The 20,136-nt window shown below is 43.2% G+C and overlaps 1 protein-coding gene across 13 annotated transcripts in view; it reads right to left on the bottom strand.

The window, feature by feature from the left end:
* Positions 1-20,136, bottom strand: part of AFF3 (ALF transcription elongation factor 3) — a 598,632-nt gene that overhangs the window by 103,602 nt on the left and 474,894 nt on the right. For 10 of the 13 annotated variants that reach the window (XR_007135070.1, XM_047781424.1, XM_047781428.1 and 7 more), the window contains one exon: positions 1,419-1,459. Coding sequence is in view for 12 of the 13 variants with exons in the window: in XM_047781424.1 (XP_047637380.1) it covers positions 1,419-1,459 (41 nt within the window). In the remaining variant the exon portion in view is untranslated. The remainder of the gene's footprint in view (positions 1-1,418; positions 1,460-20,136) is intronic. The other 3 variants (XM_047781427.1, XM_047781429.1, XM_047781431.1) reach the window with 1 other exon arrangement.

Below are 20,136 nucleotides of genomic sequence, written 5' to 3'. Positions count from 1 at the left end.
GGGTCTCTTCTTCCACCAACAGACTCAGAAGCAGTATAGTCACCAGCTCTTGCAAAAATCGCAGAAGCAATCTTGGAAGATCACGTGACAGCCACTCTGGGAGCCCACAGGCTTATGTGGTTGTTACAGGGAAGGCTTTTCATTTGAAATAAAAAAACTCGGGGCCAGCCTGCCACCATAGGGAAAATACTTTTCACCCATGTGCACAGGTAATTCACCTAAGTGACAGGTTTTACCTTGGAGAAGCACCGAAGTGAGCTGGTTTACACAGTTAATTACTGCTCCTTTCACAAAGAAGAACTGAGAAGGAGGAGTGGGTGATGGTTAGCTAGACAATGCTGGGGTGTCTGCCAGCCGCCGAGGGGAACATCTCCGCCAGCTATTGCTAAGTTTGCGAAAACCTCACTCATGGGGAAAAGAGAGGCTTCATCTTTGCCTCCTAATGGCTCTTTATTTTATTTTATTTATTTTTTTGCTTTTTAGGGCTGCACCTGCAACATATGGAGGTTCCCAGGCTAGGGATCCATTCAGAGCTGTAGCTGCTGGCCTACGCCACAGTCACAGCCACGCCAGATCCGAGCCCCGTCTGTGACCTACGCCACAGTGTACACTCTTGGCAATGCCAGATCCTAACCCACTGAGTGAGGCCAGGGATCGAGCCTGCAACCTCATAGTTCCTAGTTGGATTCATTTCCGCTAAGCCACGATGGGAACTTCTCCTCATGGTTCTCCAAATACACACATACACACCCCTTGGCAAATGAGACATCAAAAACCAACTCAAGCCAAGAAATGGTCTAGTCTATTCTAGAAAGCAACTCCACATATCCCCCTATCTTTGTAGGCAAAGCAAGATGTGAAATACAGTTTGAGTATATTCAGTGATTGGCTTTACACAGCTCACTCAATAACACACAAGTCAGAAAAAAAAAAAAAAAGGCCAAATCAAGGAGTAAAAGTCGGGCACGCACGACCATGAATTGGGTTTACGTGCATAAAGTATTTCAAGAGAGAATCTCATCCAAAGACAGATAGCTCTCGGGGAAATGGTAGGGAAAAGGTCTGAAGAAAATATCCCAGAATAAATGACGTACTTATTGTTGAAAAATGAGCTTGGAGCTCAACCACTTCCAAAGTTCAGAATTTACTGCACCATTCGGGCCCTTCCCTCCAAGTTTCTCGTCTCCTGTTTCACTGCACAACCATGGGATGCCTCACACTTCCCATGAAATACAACAAGGCGATTTTTGCAGTAATAAACTCTGCACATGCATGACAAATCGAGGCATGCAAAATGTTTAACATCCCAGTTCACAGATACTTTAGGGACAAAATCCGATTATGAATTATATGCCACAATAAATAGGGCTCAATGTTTCATAAAGCAATTTATAGTTCATAAAAATGACAAAAGGTACCTGTCAGACAGAGCGTGGAGAGCTGTTCTCTGGGTTGCCTGCTGGAAGAAAGGGCAGAGATGTTTATTTAATATTCTGACTTTTAAATTATGTGCTCAATCAATACTTTAAAAAACCCAAAACCAAACCCTGTATCACACACATTTTTGCCAGGTGGCCAAATTTAAGCTGCTGGTAACATAGTAGAGAACCCTGTTGTGTTGGTAAACCATTTCTAGAGTTAACTGAAGCCCCTTCCGGGTACACCTGCCACCAGGGGGCGAGCGTGCAGAGGCTGGACCTACTCCCCAGGTGAGGCCAGACAGGTCTCGGGAGACCTGGCACAGATCAGAGCTATTCCACTGGCACTTTCTGAAATCAGCTTACCACTGCTTTATTCTACTTTCTGGTAAGAAAAAGCTCTGTTGTGGTTCATTTGCACCTTCTTTCCCAATGAAGGTGTCGTTTTTTATTTCATTTTCAGATTTATTGAAAAAGTCATCACAACTTGGTATTGGACCACTGACTCCAATGTGAAGATATTACGAGATTTTTGATATGTTTTAGACATAGTAATGTAATTGTGGCAATGCTTTTTTCTTTTTTTGGCTACACTGTGGCATGTGCAAGTTCCAGTGACATGAGCTGCTGCAGTGACAACACAGGATCCTTAACCTGCGGTGCCACCAGGGAACTCCAGTGGCAATGCTTTTTAAAAGTGTTTTATGGATTCACATTAAAATATTTACAATATAATTACGTGATGTTTGGATCTGCTTTATTAAAAGAATAGAGTGGGAGGGAAGAGAGAGTGGGGGGACATATAAATGAAACGAGATGGCTTTGGGTTGATAACTGCTGAAGCGAGGTGGTGAACACATTGGGGGAATATTATCAAACTGAAATTTTTTGTAATACAAAAATGACATGAAAAAAAGGACATAAGAAGGCCTCCGTTGCTCCCTCAGATCCTTCCAGGTTTGCACTCACTTTCCTTTCTTTGGCCTGTTCTATTTTTTGTGCGTTTGCCTTCCACTGCTGAGCACCCTGAGTCTACAAAAGGCAGAGGGCACGTTCTGTTCTCTGAGAAGTCACCATTGGGAGGAGACCAGAGTACGGCCTCAAAGGCTGAGGCTTCCTCGGGGTGCACCAGGGGGTCCATTTTCACTTTGTACCAGATGTGTGTCAAGATTAATGTTTATGGAGTTTCTGTTGTGGTGCAGCAGAAATGAATCCGACTAGGAACCATGAGGTTTCTGGCTTGATCCCCGACCTCAATCAGTGGGTTAAGGATCCGGCATTACTATGAGCTGTGGTGTAGGTCGCAGATGTGGCTTGGATCCCCAGTTGCTATGGCTGTGGCTGTGGCCAGTGGCTACAGCTCCAATTCCACCCCTAGCCTGGGAACCTCCATATGCTGCAGGTGCAGCCCTAAAAAGCAAAAAAAAAAAAAAAAAAAAAGATGACCATTTACCAGAGATGCTAAAGCTATTCCCCATTCCCCATAGTAGGTAGGTAGCATACAAAACAGACAGGTCTTCAGATCAGAAAAAAGGGACACATCAGAACCGTCATCTCCACTATAGAACTGAAATATACCGTGGGTGACAGTTGCACACCCTGGGATCAGGCAGGCGGAGCCACACTTTGTGAACTCCTACTACACAGATGACTGCCCTGGGCTCGAAGAGGAACAAGAGCAAAAACGGAAGTGGTCACTCTTTTGGACAAGCTGAGTCCCTGGGGAGGGGTAGGGAGTCAGGCGAGAGGTCCAGGGATGATGTGCACCTTTACGAGATAATTTGCAAGTAAAAAGATGGAGGTAGGACAGTGCGGGAAGGCACAGCCGCGAGTGGTAACGGACGGCTGGTGGACCAGCAGCTCCTCAGACAGTGCCTGAAACTGTCTGCAGGGGCTCTGCAAAGATCTGCAGAGTAATCACCAATGAATGAGTCACTTAGGGAACATGTCCCACTGACATTTGAGCAAAACTTTAAAGACAGGGAGGGCTGTGGTCAGGCTAGAAGATGCACAGATGGTCCCAGACCAGATGGCAGAGGAGAAGCCTGTCTGAGCCCTGGGCAGTGGTTCTTCCCCGGGCTACCCTTGCCCCAACCTCAGAAGCATCTGGAATTGAGCTGGGTGTTTCTGTGAGTCACATGCATGAGAGGATGACCACTGGCCTTTAGTGCCTGGCCCCAGAGATGCTAATGCCTTTCAAAGGCCAGAAAGGTTCCTCACACAATGAGGAACTATCCCCTTCGAATGACAAGGCTGTCTCTGGAGATGCTACAGCAAAGTAGGAAGGAAAGGCAGATCTGAAAGAAATAACCCAAGAGCTCCTGGGGCCTGGCATGAGGAGCTGAAAATAAGTGAATGAGAGGAACTTATTCAAAAATGACTAAGATAATTCCACCAGGGACACATTGAGTTAGGAAAACACATAAACTCTGTTGAACTGGGAATTGAGAGCCCGACACCCGGGACAGGTTCTGCCTTTCAGGTATACAATGGACCTCGAGTCTGGTCCTCAATCCAAGTCTCAGGTTCCAAACTCCCCTCTTCTGTCCTGAATGGATGCTGAGGGGGCCAGTCAAGGTCCAGGCAGCGGTAGACAAGCTAAGTGGCAGCTGTGCCTTCCTTCCTCCCCGGTGTCTATTCTAGTGTCACATGACTCACTTGAGATGGGAAAGAAGATGACGTATAAGCGCTTTCTCTTGATGGAGTGGCCCGAGCTCATCCAATGAGGCAGGTGGAAGGGATGAGAAGCCAGACCGGGTGACCACTCAGATACCTCAGGGGACAGTACCTCCTTCTCTCTCCTTACTCTGCCCTCTCTCGATGGCCATCCCAGGAGCACATTCACAAAAAGCACTAGCAGGTGACTGGGCAGCCATCACTGTTCCCAGATTTGTCTCCTCGAGGCAAAGAGCCTCAGAAGATGGCTTTCACTTTCGGCAGTTATCCTTGAAAAGAACTGCACTCTCTGCTCCTGCCTCTGTTTGGCTAAACATACAACAAAGTATTTCCTCTTCCCCAAGGAAAGATGGCTTGTTTGATTAGCACAGTTTCTTAACATCATCTCAGCAGGAGGCACTGGATACAGACTCTTCCTGAAATAACGAAACTCAAAGGAGACGTGACTGAAAGATCCATAGAAATTCAACCACGGTATCTGAATTTTCCCAGAGCCCTGGGGGTCAATTTTTTAAGCTGATTGACTCCTTGCTCCAGGCCTGCAAATACTTCCCACTGACTTTTGTGATCAGGAAACGTGCAGCGTTTAGGAAAATGATTTATGAAGCAAAAGCAAAGCAAAACAAACCCTAAACAAGAAACTCAGACGCTCAATCATCAATGGGATGCCTATGAATTGATGCATCCCAGGGGGTGGTACCTGCTGAGAATAACGCTGCAGGGAAGATGCTGGCTGAGCTGGAGGCTGGCAGCAGGGGCTGCTCTCCTTTAGAAGAAGGACATGATCTTGGGACCCAGAGACCCTTCTGGGCTGAGACAACACAATCTAACCAGTCACTCAGCTCTGTCCTTCTGTGACCTTTACTCTTCCATTGGTCCACACGATGTGGTACCTGGCACCAGTGACTGCCCGCACCACTTTCGTTAATGCCTGCTTTTTAAAACATTTATTTTTTACTTTTTTTTGTGCTTTTCAGGGCTAGGGGTTAAATCAGAGCTGCAGCCGCCAGCCTGCACGACAGCCACAGCAACACAGGATCCAAGCTGCATCTGAGACCTACACCACTGCTCATGGCAATGCTGGATCCTTAACCCAATGACTGAGGCCAGGGATTCAACCCACATCCTCATGGATATTAGTCAGGTTCATTACCACTGAGCCACAACAGGAACTTCTACTTTTAAATTTTTAATGCCTGCTTTTGATCCTGCTATTTAATTTGCAGTTATTCCACATCATTAAAAACTTTGAAGAGGTTGACTCATCATCCATCAAGAAAGGAGATGAGGATAGGTTATGTTTTAAATACTTCCTTGAGACAAAAAAGATTACGGTACTTAAAACTGTATGTTATACACCAAAGCAAAGACCAAATTTTTTTTTTTTTTTTATTGTCTCCTCTCTTAAACTTTGGCTGTGGCACACTATTTTACTGTTGGAAAATAATAAAATAAATAAACATTGGAATTAAATAGCAGAGAAAAAAATTATCTAGGTAACCCATGATTGAAGCCTGAAAAACTACCCGTAGTAAACTAGATGAATGGCTCAATTTCCTTCTTTCAAATGTTGTACGTTACAGCAACCATATTTTTCTTCTCCTAAGTCATCATCTCTTCTTGTAACTTTCCTTTTTTATTCAGTTCTCAGCAAAAGAGATTGAGAGGGTTAAGAGAATGCGTCACTGATCTTTCCTGAGTTCATTACTCATTCATGAATGACTCTGAAGGGTAAGCCTAGGAGACAAAACAAGTTTTCTGCCAGAAATAATCATTTTCCAGGTTGTCTTCAAGAGATGACATATTTTCTCTGTCTTTATTACAGCAAGCTGGGTGCTTGGGAACATAATCAGTAGACTTGCAGGTTTCAATGTATGCTAAATGAATTCCCAGTCACAATCTGTTATTGAGGGGAAATCAAAGAGGAAATTAAGTGCCCTTACTGTAATTGGGTTGAGCACAGAACAAGTTCGTGGATATTGGAGTAGGGAGAAAACAAAGGGGAGAGTCTGGAATTCAGGAAGGGGTTCCAGGATGATTGAATTTCTTTCCTCCTTGACGGAAACAGAATTGACACGTGGACCGCTCCATAAAGCAATCTGACGTGCCTATTAGGTGCGGGGCCTGGGCTCAGCTTGTGGGGGGGGGGGGGGGCACAGCGGTGGTGGTCAAATCCACCAAGCTTTTGTCAGATTGTACTCAGAATCCAGAGGTGAGCCAGATGCAAAAAGTTAAATGCACAGCAGTGTTCCTAATTACAAGGGTTATGACCAAAGGAGAAGGATGGGCCCTGGGAACCAGAATGTGAGGGGCTGCATTTGGAATGCACATTCAAGGAAGGCACACTGAAGGAGGGATAACAAAGCTGCTGCTGGGAGGGCAAAGAAGACTTACAATGAGAGAAACCGGCATGGGGCAGGGAGGGAGGGAGGGAGGGATGAAGGTGGAGGGGGGGATCCGGGAGGGTTTGCCCCATGGCCTGGGAACTTTCGCACAGGTGCAGGCATGGCAAAAAAGCCGTGAATGGATAAAGAAGATGTGGTAAGTATATGTAATGGAATATGACTGAGCCATAAACAAGAATTTCATCATTGGCAGCAACATGCATGGACGTGGAGGGCATTATGCTAGCTGAAATAAGAGAGAAAGACAAAAACTCTATGATATCACACGTAGCATCTAAAAAAATGTAAGAAACTAGTGAATACACACCAAAAAGCAGCAGACTCACAGATGTGGAGAACAAACTAGTGGTTGGGGGGAGAGGGGCAATATAGAGGTGTGAGAGTGAGTGGGAGGCACAAATTATTGGGTGCAAAATTGGCTCAAGGATGTATTTATTGTACAATATGCAGAATATAGTCAATATTTTATAATAACTAAATGGAAAGCAACCTTCAAAACTCTATAAAGACTTTTAAAAATTTAAAGAAGTCAAATAAATGCTATCATCTCCTCCTCCACCAAAAAAAAAAAAAAAAAAAAGTTGGCGTGTGTGAATTTCAAGTTGCTGCCTGGATGTCAATTGGAAACCGCTGGATTTGTGAGATTAAAGCCATTAAGTGCCAATTAAATACACAGCATCAATCTATTTTCGGCAAATGACAGTCATAAGGAGATACGTGACTGGATTTTCTGGATCTCCACTTCGCTATTGTTCAAAGAGAAGCAGATCTAGGATCCCATGGGTTAGGACACACTCTGTTTCTGCACTCCTCCTGACCTCCATCACCATTACACACAAGATCAGGTTTATGATTCTGACAGTCAGGAGACAGCAATGGATGCAGCCGTGATTGCATGGATGGTGTGGACACCATCTCCACATTCAATGATCTGAATAAATGCTTCACAGCTCATCTTAATGCCTTTGTGTCGCGCTGTGTTTGAAGCAGACTGCGGAATTTCGACCGATGTACATGTCTTTCTAGGAATTCTGGCTGGGGAGGCCTCCCTTTCTTCTAGCCATTCTTCTTCAAGTTGAGCCTTGCATGTATTAATTTATTTCCACATTTAATTTCCTTCTCCACCTATTAACACATTTTATGTTTCATTAACTTAACGCTATGCTGTGATTTTTCATTTTGGTCCTAGTTGATGAGCGTCTTAACTTTTTATGTTGTGAGCTTCCATTTGACCTTTTCCAACCCACTGAGCGATATTCGCAAGACAAAGGAAAGTGTCTTATTCTGGCTCCCCCCACTTCGGTAGTAACAAGCAACTTTGCATGTTCTGATTCCTAGAAGTGCTGTCTAGAAAGCATTGTGCTCAGTGGACTTTGACCTTATCCTGTTCTCAACAGGGGTCGGCAGGGTTAGGGGAAGACGATACATATAATTTATCATCCAAATAAGAACAGTTTTGAGAGTGAAGGGAGATGCCAACCAGTTGGGCATCAGGTGGAAATGCTGCTTCTTTGGGGCACAATGTTCAGTCAGCCTAATAAAGATGACTCTACACATATAAATGAGATCAGGATGAGAGGAGAGCATGTTAGGGGCCGAGGAACCTGCAGGTAGGGAAAGCAAAGAGCTGAATGAGGTCAACTGGAGACACATCACTCTGACGCCTGGTGTCCCCTTAAATCAAGCCAGTGCTTTTCCTGTTTTCTCTCCAGCCTGTCCTTTCTCCATTCAGTGTCCACCTGCTACCCCAGGTTCCGCTCATCCTTCTAATGCAGCCTTGAGGCTCCAGCTCTCAGAGCTCCTGCTCTAGAACATGGGTTAGTGCTGGGCTCTGCTCGGTCCTGGGGAGTCTGACATTTGTTTCACAGAAACTTCGGTCTTGGCTAAAAGTCAAGTTCCTTGAAGCTCACCGAAGGCAGAGAGCCCAACTCATCCTCCCTCTTCCCGATGCCTCCTTCCCAGTGACTGACAGCACCTGCAGGTGGATCACCAGTGGGAGGTGAGCAGGCAACACCTGGCCATAACAAACGCTGCTATCTGCCATGGCGCCCACTTCAGAGCTTGGTGGAAATACATTTTCCCCCTCCACTGTCTCTTTCTCTATTTTACTACCTTAAAAACCTAGAGGAGTTCCCATTGTGTCTCAGTGTTAACGAACCAGACTAGTATCCATGAAGACACAGGTTCCATCCCTGGCCTCGCTCAGTGGGTTAAGGATCCAGTGTTGCCGTGAGCCATGGCTTGGATCCTGTGTTGCTGTGGCTGTGGCGCAGGCCGGTGGCTGCAGCTCCGCTTGGAGCCCTAGCCTAGGAATTTCCATATGCAGTGGGTGCAGCCCTAAAAAGACAAAAACCAACCAACCGAACAAAAACTTAGGGTACACTTTCCTCTTTAGAGAAATTTTGAGTTGTGGTTTTAACTGCCTTGCTTAGGTTAGCATAAGTCTACCAGAAATTTAGTAAAGACAATTATAAACATTTGTAAGTGCCTATTTTATCCTGTGGGAAGTGCTGATTCATTGATGATTTCAGATAAGTCTGCCTGAATAACGTTACTCATAATTTGGATTCTGTTACTAACAGAGCTATTTGGGGTGGGGGGCTTCATGTGAGGTCCATGGCACTTCCTAGTTTGGCAATTCCAATCTTCCAAGAGGATCCGAGAGAGGCAGTATTGACTTCACTAAGCGTTTCCAGGACATTCGACTACAGAGACACACTGGGAACCATTGTTAACATCTGCCATGGGGACATTCTGCTTCCAGGCCCTGGAGGCTTTGCCATCATGAAGGAAAACTTGGGGGCAGTTGCTAGGAGTTAGGAGAAGGAAGGGAAGATGTGGGGGACAGTGTGAGAACATGCCCAGGGAGGGGGGCTGTCCCCTGTCCATGGTGATGACACGGGATTCCTCCCAGGAGGCTGGGACCCCCCCTGAATGCCCAGATGATACAAAGCACCTAAGTGATGGGCTACACTGAGTGCCATGAGGACAACATTAGAGGTCAGAGGATCCCAGTGGGTTCCTGGAGGAGGTCTGTGTAGCAGGGTGGCTGGTGTGGGGGGTGAGCAGTCAGTCTGGAGTGGGAGATGAAGGTGGGAAGACCAGGGCTGGGTAGGAGGCTATCAGTGTGGATGGCAGGGGTGGCTAGAAGTGAGCTGGGTGACATTCAGCCCCACGCCAGGTCGTGGGAAGCAACCTGTCCCATGGCAAGTAGCTTCTTCTACCTGGGCATCTGGATATTTACCTATAAAGGACCAAACTTAGGAAGGCTCGACCCCAGTTCCTGGAGGACAGGAAATGGGTACCACTTAGATGATCGAATAACCCTTGGTTACCTGACAGCACAGGGCACATAAATGCTTGATAAATACATCACCAGGTGCCATAACAGTGCCTCCCTGGAAGCCCTGCAGGGTGATGGATTAGCCTTTATCTTATTCATACAATTTGAACTCAAAATGACTGGTGTTAGAGGATGAGAACTCAGAAGCAGCAATGGGCTTCAGTCTTTAATAGATTCTAAAGTTTACTCAAGCTTCTGTTAGTACAGTTACAAATGAAATATTCCTTTTTATTTTTAAATTTTTATTTATTTTGTCTTTTTAGGGCCGCTCCCGCGGCATATGGAGGTTCCCAGGCTAGGGGTTGAATCAGAGCTGTAGCCACTGCCTTACACCACAGCCACAACCATGCCAGATCGGAGCCGCATCTGTGACCTACACCACAGCTCATGGCAACGTGGGATCCTTAATCCACTGAGCGAGACCAGGGATTGAACCTGCAACCTCATGGTTCCTAGTTGGATTTGTTTTTGCTGCGCTGTGATGGGAACTCCCAAATATTCCTTTTTTAAAAAATTATTTTTTAAAAGGCACGAGAAAGGGACGACATATATAAAGAAAGTGCCTACCCAGGTCTGGGTAGGGACAATGGCCACTGAGGATCCATTGGACAAATCCAGAGGTGCTGTTGGATGAAGATCAAAGACCCAAGCTCGGTTGTCAACTCTCAGATCTGTGAGAGTGGCAGAAGCATTTGGATTCTGGGACAGAGCAATTGGTAAGGCAATGGAACCATCACGTAAGCATGTGCATGTGTGTGCGTGCGTGTGTGTGTGTGTGTGTCTTCGCATGTGTGCATCTTTGTGTGTGTGCTTGTGCACATGTGCTTATGTAGCTACAACTTCAAGATGAAAGCAAACAATCAAGAACCATCTAATGATGTGTGAGCTGCCTGGAGACGCTCTAAGGACAGGGGACTAAAACTCCTGGTTCTTGGGAGTGGAGGGTGGAAGGCTTAATGCAGAGCGTGCAGGGCGATGCAGTCTAGGTCTTGCGGATTCTACGTGGATGCCTGGCTTCTGGCCTGCTTCTCAGGTCAACCACACATTCCTGGAACTCTCTTCGCAGGGCAATTTCAGTGCAGGCCAGACCCTAAGCACAGCCAAGGTGACGATGGCCATTTAATAGCTCACATCTTTGGCGCAGTAGGGGGACACTGGCGGATTGCTCACTCTCCATGTTGTCAGGCCTGCCAAGTGCCTCTTGGAGCTTTTAACAAAGTCCTTATGCTGCCTTCATAGGATGCTTTGGTGGAGTCCCATTTTCTGGCCTTGGTAGATGGTTGTTATTATGAATGTAACCAGAGCCCCAACTGTAGACTACGAGTGTTACTTTATTCCCGCCTAAAGACAAGATGAAAGGAACGAGTCTTTTGATAGTTTTGTTTAAAAATGCAACCTGTGTTTGAAGAACCAAAATCTAAGCTACCAAAGTCTAAGCCTGGCTTTCTGTTTTACATAAACATCTCTTTTACCCAGACAAAAGAGCAATATTTGAAGGTAAAAATAGGTTTGTCACGGTTAGGAAAAACTCTCACAACTGCACTTTGCAAACCAATTACATAACATAAGAGAGAGCTGAAGCAGTTCTGACTGTGTCATTATTGGTATTAGGCTTTTCACCTCTCCAGGAACCACTGCTCAGTGGCTTATACATCAAAGTGTTTTCACATATAATATGCTGTAATCACACACTCTTCCTTCAACTGCCTTGGACTTTTGAGAGTGACCTCTGGATGCAACAGTTTTCATCTATAGCACAGGGAACTATATCTAGTCACTTATGATGGAATATGATGGAGGGTAATGTGAAAAAAAGAATGTGTATGTATATGTGTGTATGTGCGACTGGGTCCCTTTGCTGTACAGTAGAAATTGACAGAATATTGTAAACCAATTATAATGGAAAAATAAAAATTCTAAAAAAAAAAAAAAAAAAGAATGACCTCCGGGTTGAAAGGGGAGGTACCCAGAGATGTGTGGCCATTTTCTAAGGAAAGAGAACCATGTCTGGTGGCCTGCATTTCAGGAAACATCCGGTCTGCTTCTTAAGGATGGTCGTTTCACTCAGCCCAACTTGTTGTCTACAGATGTGGTCAGCACAGAAATGGAAGTGCCCAGGGACCCTGAGCTACTGCAAAGGATTTTGCTCCATGAAGAAATAAGAGGCTGATAATCTCCTGAGAAGAACTGTGTTTCTGAGATAACCGGCCCCAGTTGGAGAAGATGTGGAAAAACATGAATACAGACAAAACTTTCTGAGCCCCTATCTGGATGCGACATCTGAACGACTGTAGGTAACTCCCATGCTATCCGAAAGCCCCCCGCCCGGATATGAATGACAGCGGTGACTACAAGGAGCACTCTCTTATCTAAAATGCTTACACTTCTGCAAAAGCTCTTGAAGGAAAAAGTCACAGGACAAAGGGCTATTCCTCTGAGTTACACAACAGTGTCCTCTGGAGGGAGAATTTTACTTCTTCTGCCAACCAGCAGCCCTGCTGGCGGCTGCATTTGAGAAGAACCTGCCTATCCATTAATGTAGCATGTGGCCTTTCTTCTCTTTTCTGAGTGGAGTCTGTTTTGGTGGCACCGATACCACAGAAAAAAAAAACAAACTTGGCTTAGTTTCCAGAATGTAGCTTCCTCTGAACTCCTCAGTGTAACAAAGCCATGATTCTCTGTTTGTGTGTTAATTGGATATTGCCTCAATTCAATGGAAGGCTAATCAGTCAATTTTTATATAATCGTCTCATTTTCCAGATTTCCAAGGAGGGTCCGCAGACTGAAATTATTCCCATCCTAGGATTCCAACCTGGGTGGACATGGCTAAAGAGACATAAATCTCAGTCAGCTCCCAGGGGAGGTTGGAGCCAAGAAATGAGGAGTCAGCATTGGGGGCCTTTGTGTATCTGTCTCTTGACAGTGATGTTGGCTAACTATTTCAAGTTTGGAAATTATTATTAACATTAAAAAAACCCTACATTTTTATGCCTTTCTACCTATCCTTGTTCTTTTCACAAATGTTATGTAAAGGGTGGCATGACATAATAAAACTGGCCACCTTAAAAGAATCTTCCATTTGCTTCTGAAAACAGTAAACTATTATTTATAAAATATTACTTCACTAAGCTTTAGGGCTGTTAGGCAAACAAAAACAAAAACAAAAACAAAAAAACCCCAAAACCCTGTTAAATATTTGGCTTTCACTTATCGTGACAGAAAAGTTTGAATCATGATGACTTCATATACAGATGATGATGAAGATCTGATAGTTTTCAATGACAGTCATTCTGTTTCTATATTAAAAAGAAACCAATTTATCAGTATGATTAACTGGATATTTAGCTTAGGTACAACATGAATGCAAAACTAAAAATAAAAACATATATCGACTCCTCTTTTACTTTTTTTATATTTTGCCTTTAGGTTTAATACAGGTAATATATACTTTTTTTCTAGAGTCACTGCGAACAGGGCATTTCCTGGCATTTAAAAAGTACTTTATATTTCTGAGGTTAAATTATCCTAATGAATATCACCAATGTGTAATTCATCAAGCCCAACGTCTTGCATGATATTTGACATTCAGAAGGCATTCAAGATTTTTCTCAGAATGACTTTTAGGTAGAAATGGTTTTAGCTCTTATTGACGACAAACCCCATCAACAGTATGCTTCATTTCTAATGTAGGAGAAACCTGATTTTGGAGCCTAGCCTCTCAAACCTGGACCTGATTACCGCTTCAACTCCTGTTTATATAATTCTACACAATTTTGGCAGGATTCAAGAGTACATACCAGGGTGTTGGCTTTTATGACTCTCCTGGGATGTGAATGTCAAGCTGACTGGATGAACCCTGGCCACAAATCCCAGACAAGCACAATGACTCTATTTATTCAGACTTGGCTGCCTGAATGCAGATTGACTCTGCGGGTGATAAATTTTCACAGGCTAAGAACTTCAGCATCAACCAAGCTGATCCTGAGAAGAAAAATGCATCCAGGGAAGTGGAGCTGGGCTGCCCAAACCTCCCATAGTTTCACCGCACGTCTGCATATCACTCAGCTAATTCATTTGGTGACTGATGGACGGGCACTGCTGATGGCTTCAGAGGTTCTATGCAACAGAAAGGAATGAGGGAAACAGTGAACAGCGCCCATGACAACTGGCAATCTGCTTTTAATATTACATCCAGAACTGATGTTCGTTATCCAATGACCTCTAGGGAAAGGAGCAGAACAGTGAGCTTAGGGATGTTCCCTATGGCTCTCCAGAAGGAACCACCATGACAAAAAGCAGTAAGCACTGCAATTCAGCACGCAGCGAAATCTCACCTACGCCCCAGAGTCATCCTAACAGGACTGAGATTCTTTTTGATAGACGTGATTACGACTCCATGTATTAATTACATCAGGAGCAGATAAGCAATGAGGGCCTCCTGTACAGCACAGGGAACTATGTCCAATCTCTAGAGTTAGAACATGATGGAAGAGAGTATGAAAAAAAAAAAAAAGGAATGTACATACATGTATGACTGGGTCACTCTGCTGTACAACAGAAATCAAAGAAACATTGTACATCAAATATACTTTAATTAAAAAAAAAAGACTAAGAAAAGAATCAGCTCTTTAACTTTCAGATTTATGTTAACTACCTGGGCGTCTATGAAATGAATTGTATGTTCTCCAGATATGACTTGGAGATTAAAAGGTAACTTTTCTTCATTGTGAGAAGGAAATTAGGCCAGTAGGAAAATTTCCCTCTCCAGATTATATCCAATGATGACTGCCTGTAAAATTTAAATTGTCAGTTTAAGTGGATAAACCATGCTCATTTAAAGAGAAAAATGCAGTTACAGAATTAAAATGAAAAGACTGCCTAATATGTGTGCATAATGTAATTACTGGAAGCTGTAGGCGTGTACACAGCCATTCAATCTGGATCCTGGCTCTGTGCTTCCCTGAGCTTATAGATTTGTCATGTCTGAAACACTGTCTGCAGTTGACACCACCTCAGCTGCTCCTTGCTGAATGTCTTCATCATGTGTCCCTGTCCTCATGTCTTGGCTGAAACAATTTCATCTAGATATTTGCTGTCCCCCACCTCCCAAGCTTACCTACCCTCACTTGAGAGGCGGAACTCACTTTTTTTTAACTAAATGAGAAGACATGTGACATAATTCATCTCTCTCTTCCAAATTCATGAACAAACTTCTTTAGTACTTAGTACCTAGTACCTTCAGGAATCATTTTATCTTGAATCTAATTCTTTTCCTTTCTTCCACAGAAACAGTGGCGTCTAGAATTGTTGAAAGCAAGAGTCACAGGAAAGGAGATCAAACGAATCGCCACACATATCCTGTGTCTTTCCTTTATTGACCCAGACAGGAAATATGATTCTCAAACCATGTGTCCCATTTCTCATTTGAACCTCATCAAGCATGAAAATTACAGGAGAAAACAGGAAAACATGCCTCCCGTTCCATTTTACTTCCAAATTTTGTATACCCGGTCACAACTCTGGCTCTGAAGATTATAGTGAAAATTCTACAATGTCTGCCAAGGAAGGCTGTGAAGAAATCCATTCTCTTGGTGTTGGAGGCTTCTGTTTGAGATAACTTTTGGAAAGTTATCATCTTGGTATGGCTTGGCATTAAGAAATGTCTATTAACATTTCTACAGAGAATGGATAAATGCTTTTCTCCTAAATAGGTAGGTTATTTGTTTATTTATCTACAGACATTTTTTTTTTTTTTTCCTTTTTAGAGCCGCAAGCTAGGGGTCGAATTAGAGCTGCAGCTGCTGGCCAATGTCACAGCCACAGCAATGCCAAAAACTACACCACAGCTCACGGAAACACCAGATCCTTAACCCACCGAGCAAATCTAAGGATCGAACCTACATCCTCCTGGATACTAGTTGGGTTCTTAACCTGCTCAGCCATAATGGGAATTTCTACCTACAGACAATTTTTGACCTTGGGTCTATGTTTTTGTCTTCTCTGTCAACACCTTTGATCTTTGGCTAGGACTAGTTTGAGAAATTACAGTGTTCAGGAGTTCTTACTATAGTAGGGTGATTGTTAAGAATACAGCTGCAGTGGCTAGGGCCCTTGCAGAGGTGCAGTTTCAATCCCCGGCCCCAGGCAGTGGGTAAAAGGATCCCGCATTGCTGGAGCTGTGGCATGTGTCGAAGCTGTGGCTCAGATTCAACCCCCTGGCTCAGGAACTTCCATATGCTGCAGGTGTGGCCATAAAATTAAAAACACAAACAAACAAACAAACAAACATAAAAAAACCCCATAGTGTTCAGTAATAAAGTTAGACCAAAAGTCATCTTTGATACTGGAAATGAACAGCAGGAAATTCTCTCAATCCAACGCAGCATCATACATTATTCATTTATTTATTCAGCACACCACCGCTGTACCTGACACAGTCCTTATCCTCAGGAAATTTCCAGTCTGGTTGATAGAGACAGATACTTTAAAAGTACATGTAATACATAACGAAAATCATGATGAGACCTAAGAAGAAAGGTTAGTTAACTGTGAGAAGGACTAACCGGGGTTCCCGTTTTGATAACTGGAGGTTCCCTGATGAAATTAAACCTATGCGATATTTCCAAGATGAGTAGGTATTTTGGGGGCCAAAAATGAGGGAGCAGAGGCCTATGGAGGACAGGAGGCAGTTGAACTTGGCTTCTTGGAGGAGCTGAAAGGAAGCCCAGGTGGCAGAAGTGCCATGAATCCTATCAGTGTGAAGTGAAGGGGAAGATGGGAGAGGAGCCAGTCTGTGCAGGGCCCTGCTGGCCACGCTCTGGATTTCACCTCAAGTGGAATGGGAATCCTTTTCAGATTGCAGACCAAGGAATGGCTTGATCTGATTTGGATGATCTGACTTGATCTTTGTTAAAAAGATCCTGTAAGGATATTGTGTTACAGAAGGGGAAGAAGAGAAACAGGTTGGTTTCTACTGGACTGGTTTATACTAGCCAGGATGGGAAGAAGTGGACAGACTAATATTTTTGAATTTGTAGGCCTCGGAGATGAAATTAATATTTGAGTGAGGAACAGGGAGTCATCGGGCATGAGCCTGATGTTTCTAGGTGTGAACAACGGGGTGTCTGGTGGTTCCAGGTTTAGAAATGGCAACAATCCCAAGAGGAACATACTTGTGTGTGAGTAGGGGGGTGGGGGGGGGGGCAAGATCAGAACTCCAGTTTGGCGGAGGTCGGATTTGAAATGCTTGTGAGACATCCAAGTGGAAAAGTCAAGTAGGGCTGTGGCTCAGAAGAAAGCTCTGAGCTGAGGATACACCTTTAGAAATTGGAAGCATATAAACATTGAAGGTCATGGGAAAGGAAGAGCTCACCCAGACAGAGAGACAGAGAGGAAATGGAGAGAAATCAGGAATGAATGCTGAGAGGTTCCAACATTCAAGATGGGCTACAGGAGGAGCAGTCAGCAATGGAACCTGAGAAGAAACAGCCAGAAGGGCAAGAAGAAACCAGGAGGTACGGTATTAGACATCTCAAGAAAAGTAGGGTAACCAACTGTTTCCAATGCTGTCAGTCTTCATGCGAGACAGGGGACTGAAAAGAGCCCATGGCATATGGCTCCATGCAGGTCACCAGTGACCCACTGAGTAGTTCTGGTGGAAGGAGGGGTGGCAAGGAGTCAAAGGAGTAAGTCCCCAGGTAACTGAAAGAAAATGGGACAAACTTTTGATAAGAGGAAGGCAGTGTCCTCTTGTAATAAAGGGAAGGGAGAAGATGATCCTGTGGATGCTGGAACCTTTCAGCATTCATTCTTGATTTCTCCAGTAAGTTTCCTGAGGACAGGGACTGTGTCAGGTACAGCAGAGGTGTGCTGAATAGATAAATGAATAATGCATAATACTGCGTTGGATTGAGAGAATTTCCTGCTGTTCATTTCCAGTATCAAAGACGACTTTTGGTCTACCTTTATTTCTTTTACTGAACACCATGGGGTTTTTTGTTTTTTTGTTTTGTTTTTTTTTAATTTTATGGCCACACCTGCAGCATATGGAAGTTCCCGGGCCAGGGACTGAATCCAAGCCACAGCTTCCGACACATGCCATCTTGAATGTTGGAACCTTTCGGCATTCATTCCTGATTTCTCCTCTCCATTTTTCCTCTCTGTCTCTCTCTCTGGGCGAGCTCATCTGGTTACAGGAAGATGAGGCTTTTCTACTGGATGCTGGTCAGCACAGCAGGCAATAGGCAAACAAAGGTGAAGTCAGGAAGACAAACAGCTAAATCTCAAATTATCCACATTGTGATCAATTCTGTGACAGAGGAAATTATAGGACACTCAGGGAGAAAACTTCTAAAATGCCACCCACCATCAGTGAACGGTTATAAGGTATGCACATAGAATGTAAGACCTAGGACGGCCACTAAAAAAATCTGTACAAAGAAATACACTCAAAAACACTACAGATAAATAGAAATGGAACTGTACACAATGTTCAAGGAACCTATGGGGATTCGGGGAAAAAGAAAACAGAAAAATGACAAAAAAAAAGAAAACAAAAAATAAAGTGGTAGACTTAATCCCTGACATAATTAATGATCATTAACATAACATTATATTACATTAATTAATATTAATATTGGTTAGTAACTTTAATTATCAACCAATAACTACATTAAATGTAAATGGTCCAAATGCATGAATTTTGACAGAAGACAGAAACATGTAAAGTGGATAAAAGCTATGACAACCACATATTGTCTGTAAGAAACTCACTCTAAATATAACTACATAGGTAGAGTATAAGTAAAAGAATGGAAAAAGTTAGGCAAACATTAATCAAAAGAAATCAACAGTGGCTATATTGATAAACATGGCCAGATAAAGCACAGAGCAAAAAAAATAACCAGAAATAGAGTGGAACACACATAATGATAAAAGGTCAAGCCAGCAAGAAGATGTTAGTCCCAACTACGTGTGCACAGAATAACAGCTGTAAAATATGGAAAGCAAAAACTGATAACATGGAAAGGAGAAATAGACAAATTCACAATCATGGTTGGACAGACTTCATTGCTCTTCTCCCAGCAATTGATAAAGCAACTAGACAGAAAGACAGCGAGGATATAGACTATAGATACAGAATAACTCAGCAACATCAGCCAACAGGATCTAATTGACATTACGGAACATTCCACCCAACATCAGCAGAATACACATTCTATCAAGTGCCCATAAAACATATGCCAATGGAGCCCATGTCTTGGGCCATAAAAAATACTTGATGCATTTATAACAACTGAAATCATACAGAATGTATTCTCAGTCCACAATGGAACCAAACTAAAAATCAATACAAGTAAGATTACAGGAAATCTCCAAACACTTGGAAATAAAACAACACACCTCTAAAAGCATCCAAGAGGATGCCTCACTAAACTGAATGACAATGAAAATAACAACATATAAAAATTTGTGAGATGTAGCTTCAGCAGTGCTGAGAGTGAAATGGATAGCACTAAATGCTTGTTTTATAAAAGAGGACAAGTCTCAAATCAATAACCTAAGCTCCCTCAAGGAACTAGAAAAAGAAGCGCAAAATATACCCAAAGCATCCAAGAGGATAAAATAAGACATCAATAAAACTGGCAACAGAAAAACTGATAGAGAATGTCGATGAAACAAAAAGCTGGTTCTTTGAACAGAGCAATGAAATGGACAAACCTCTGGTAAGACAGACCACAAAAATACAGATCAGTATCATGAATGGAACAGAGTCCTACTGTATAGCACGGGGAACTATATCCAATGCCTTGTGGTAGAACACGATGGAAGATAATATGAGAAAAAGAATGTATATACATACACATTGTATATGTGTGTGTGTGTATGTAACTGGTTCACTGCTGTACAGCAGAAATTGACACAACACTGTAAATCAACTATACTTTAATCAAAATTAAAAAAAAAGATTGAAACTGGGGCTGTCACTCTAGACCGAGACATCAAAAGGACAACAGAGGAATACAACTCTACACATATAAATAGGATGATGTCAACACACGATGGATTAATTACTCAAAGAGCAGTATTACCATAATCTACCCACTGTGAAATTATCTGACTAGCCCTGTAACTATTAAGGAAATAAAATCTGTAAGTTTTTTTTTTTTTAAAGTCTGCAGGCCCACACAGTTTTCCCAGAGAATTCTGACAAGCATTTAAAGAGGAATTAACATTAATGTTATACAATTTCTTCCAGAAAGAGGAGAGCAGGGAACACTTCGCAACTGATGTT

This window comes from Phacochoerus africanus, chromosome 5 (assembly GCF_016906955.1).
Source record: "Phacochoerus africanus isolate WHEZ1 chromosome 5, ROS_Pafr_v1, whole genome shotgun sequence".
In the NCBI taxonomy this organism is placed as follows: Eukaryota; Metazoa; Chordata; class Mammalia; order Artiodactyla; family Suidae; genus Phacochoerus; species Phacochoerus africanus.
The sequence above is the reverse complement of the archived record's forward strand: the minus strand, read 5'-3'. Positions and strand labels throughout refer to the sequence as shown.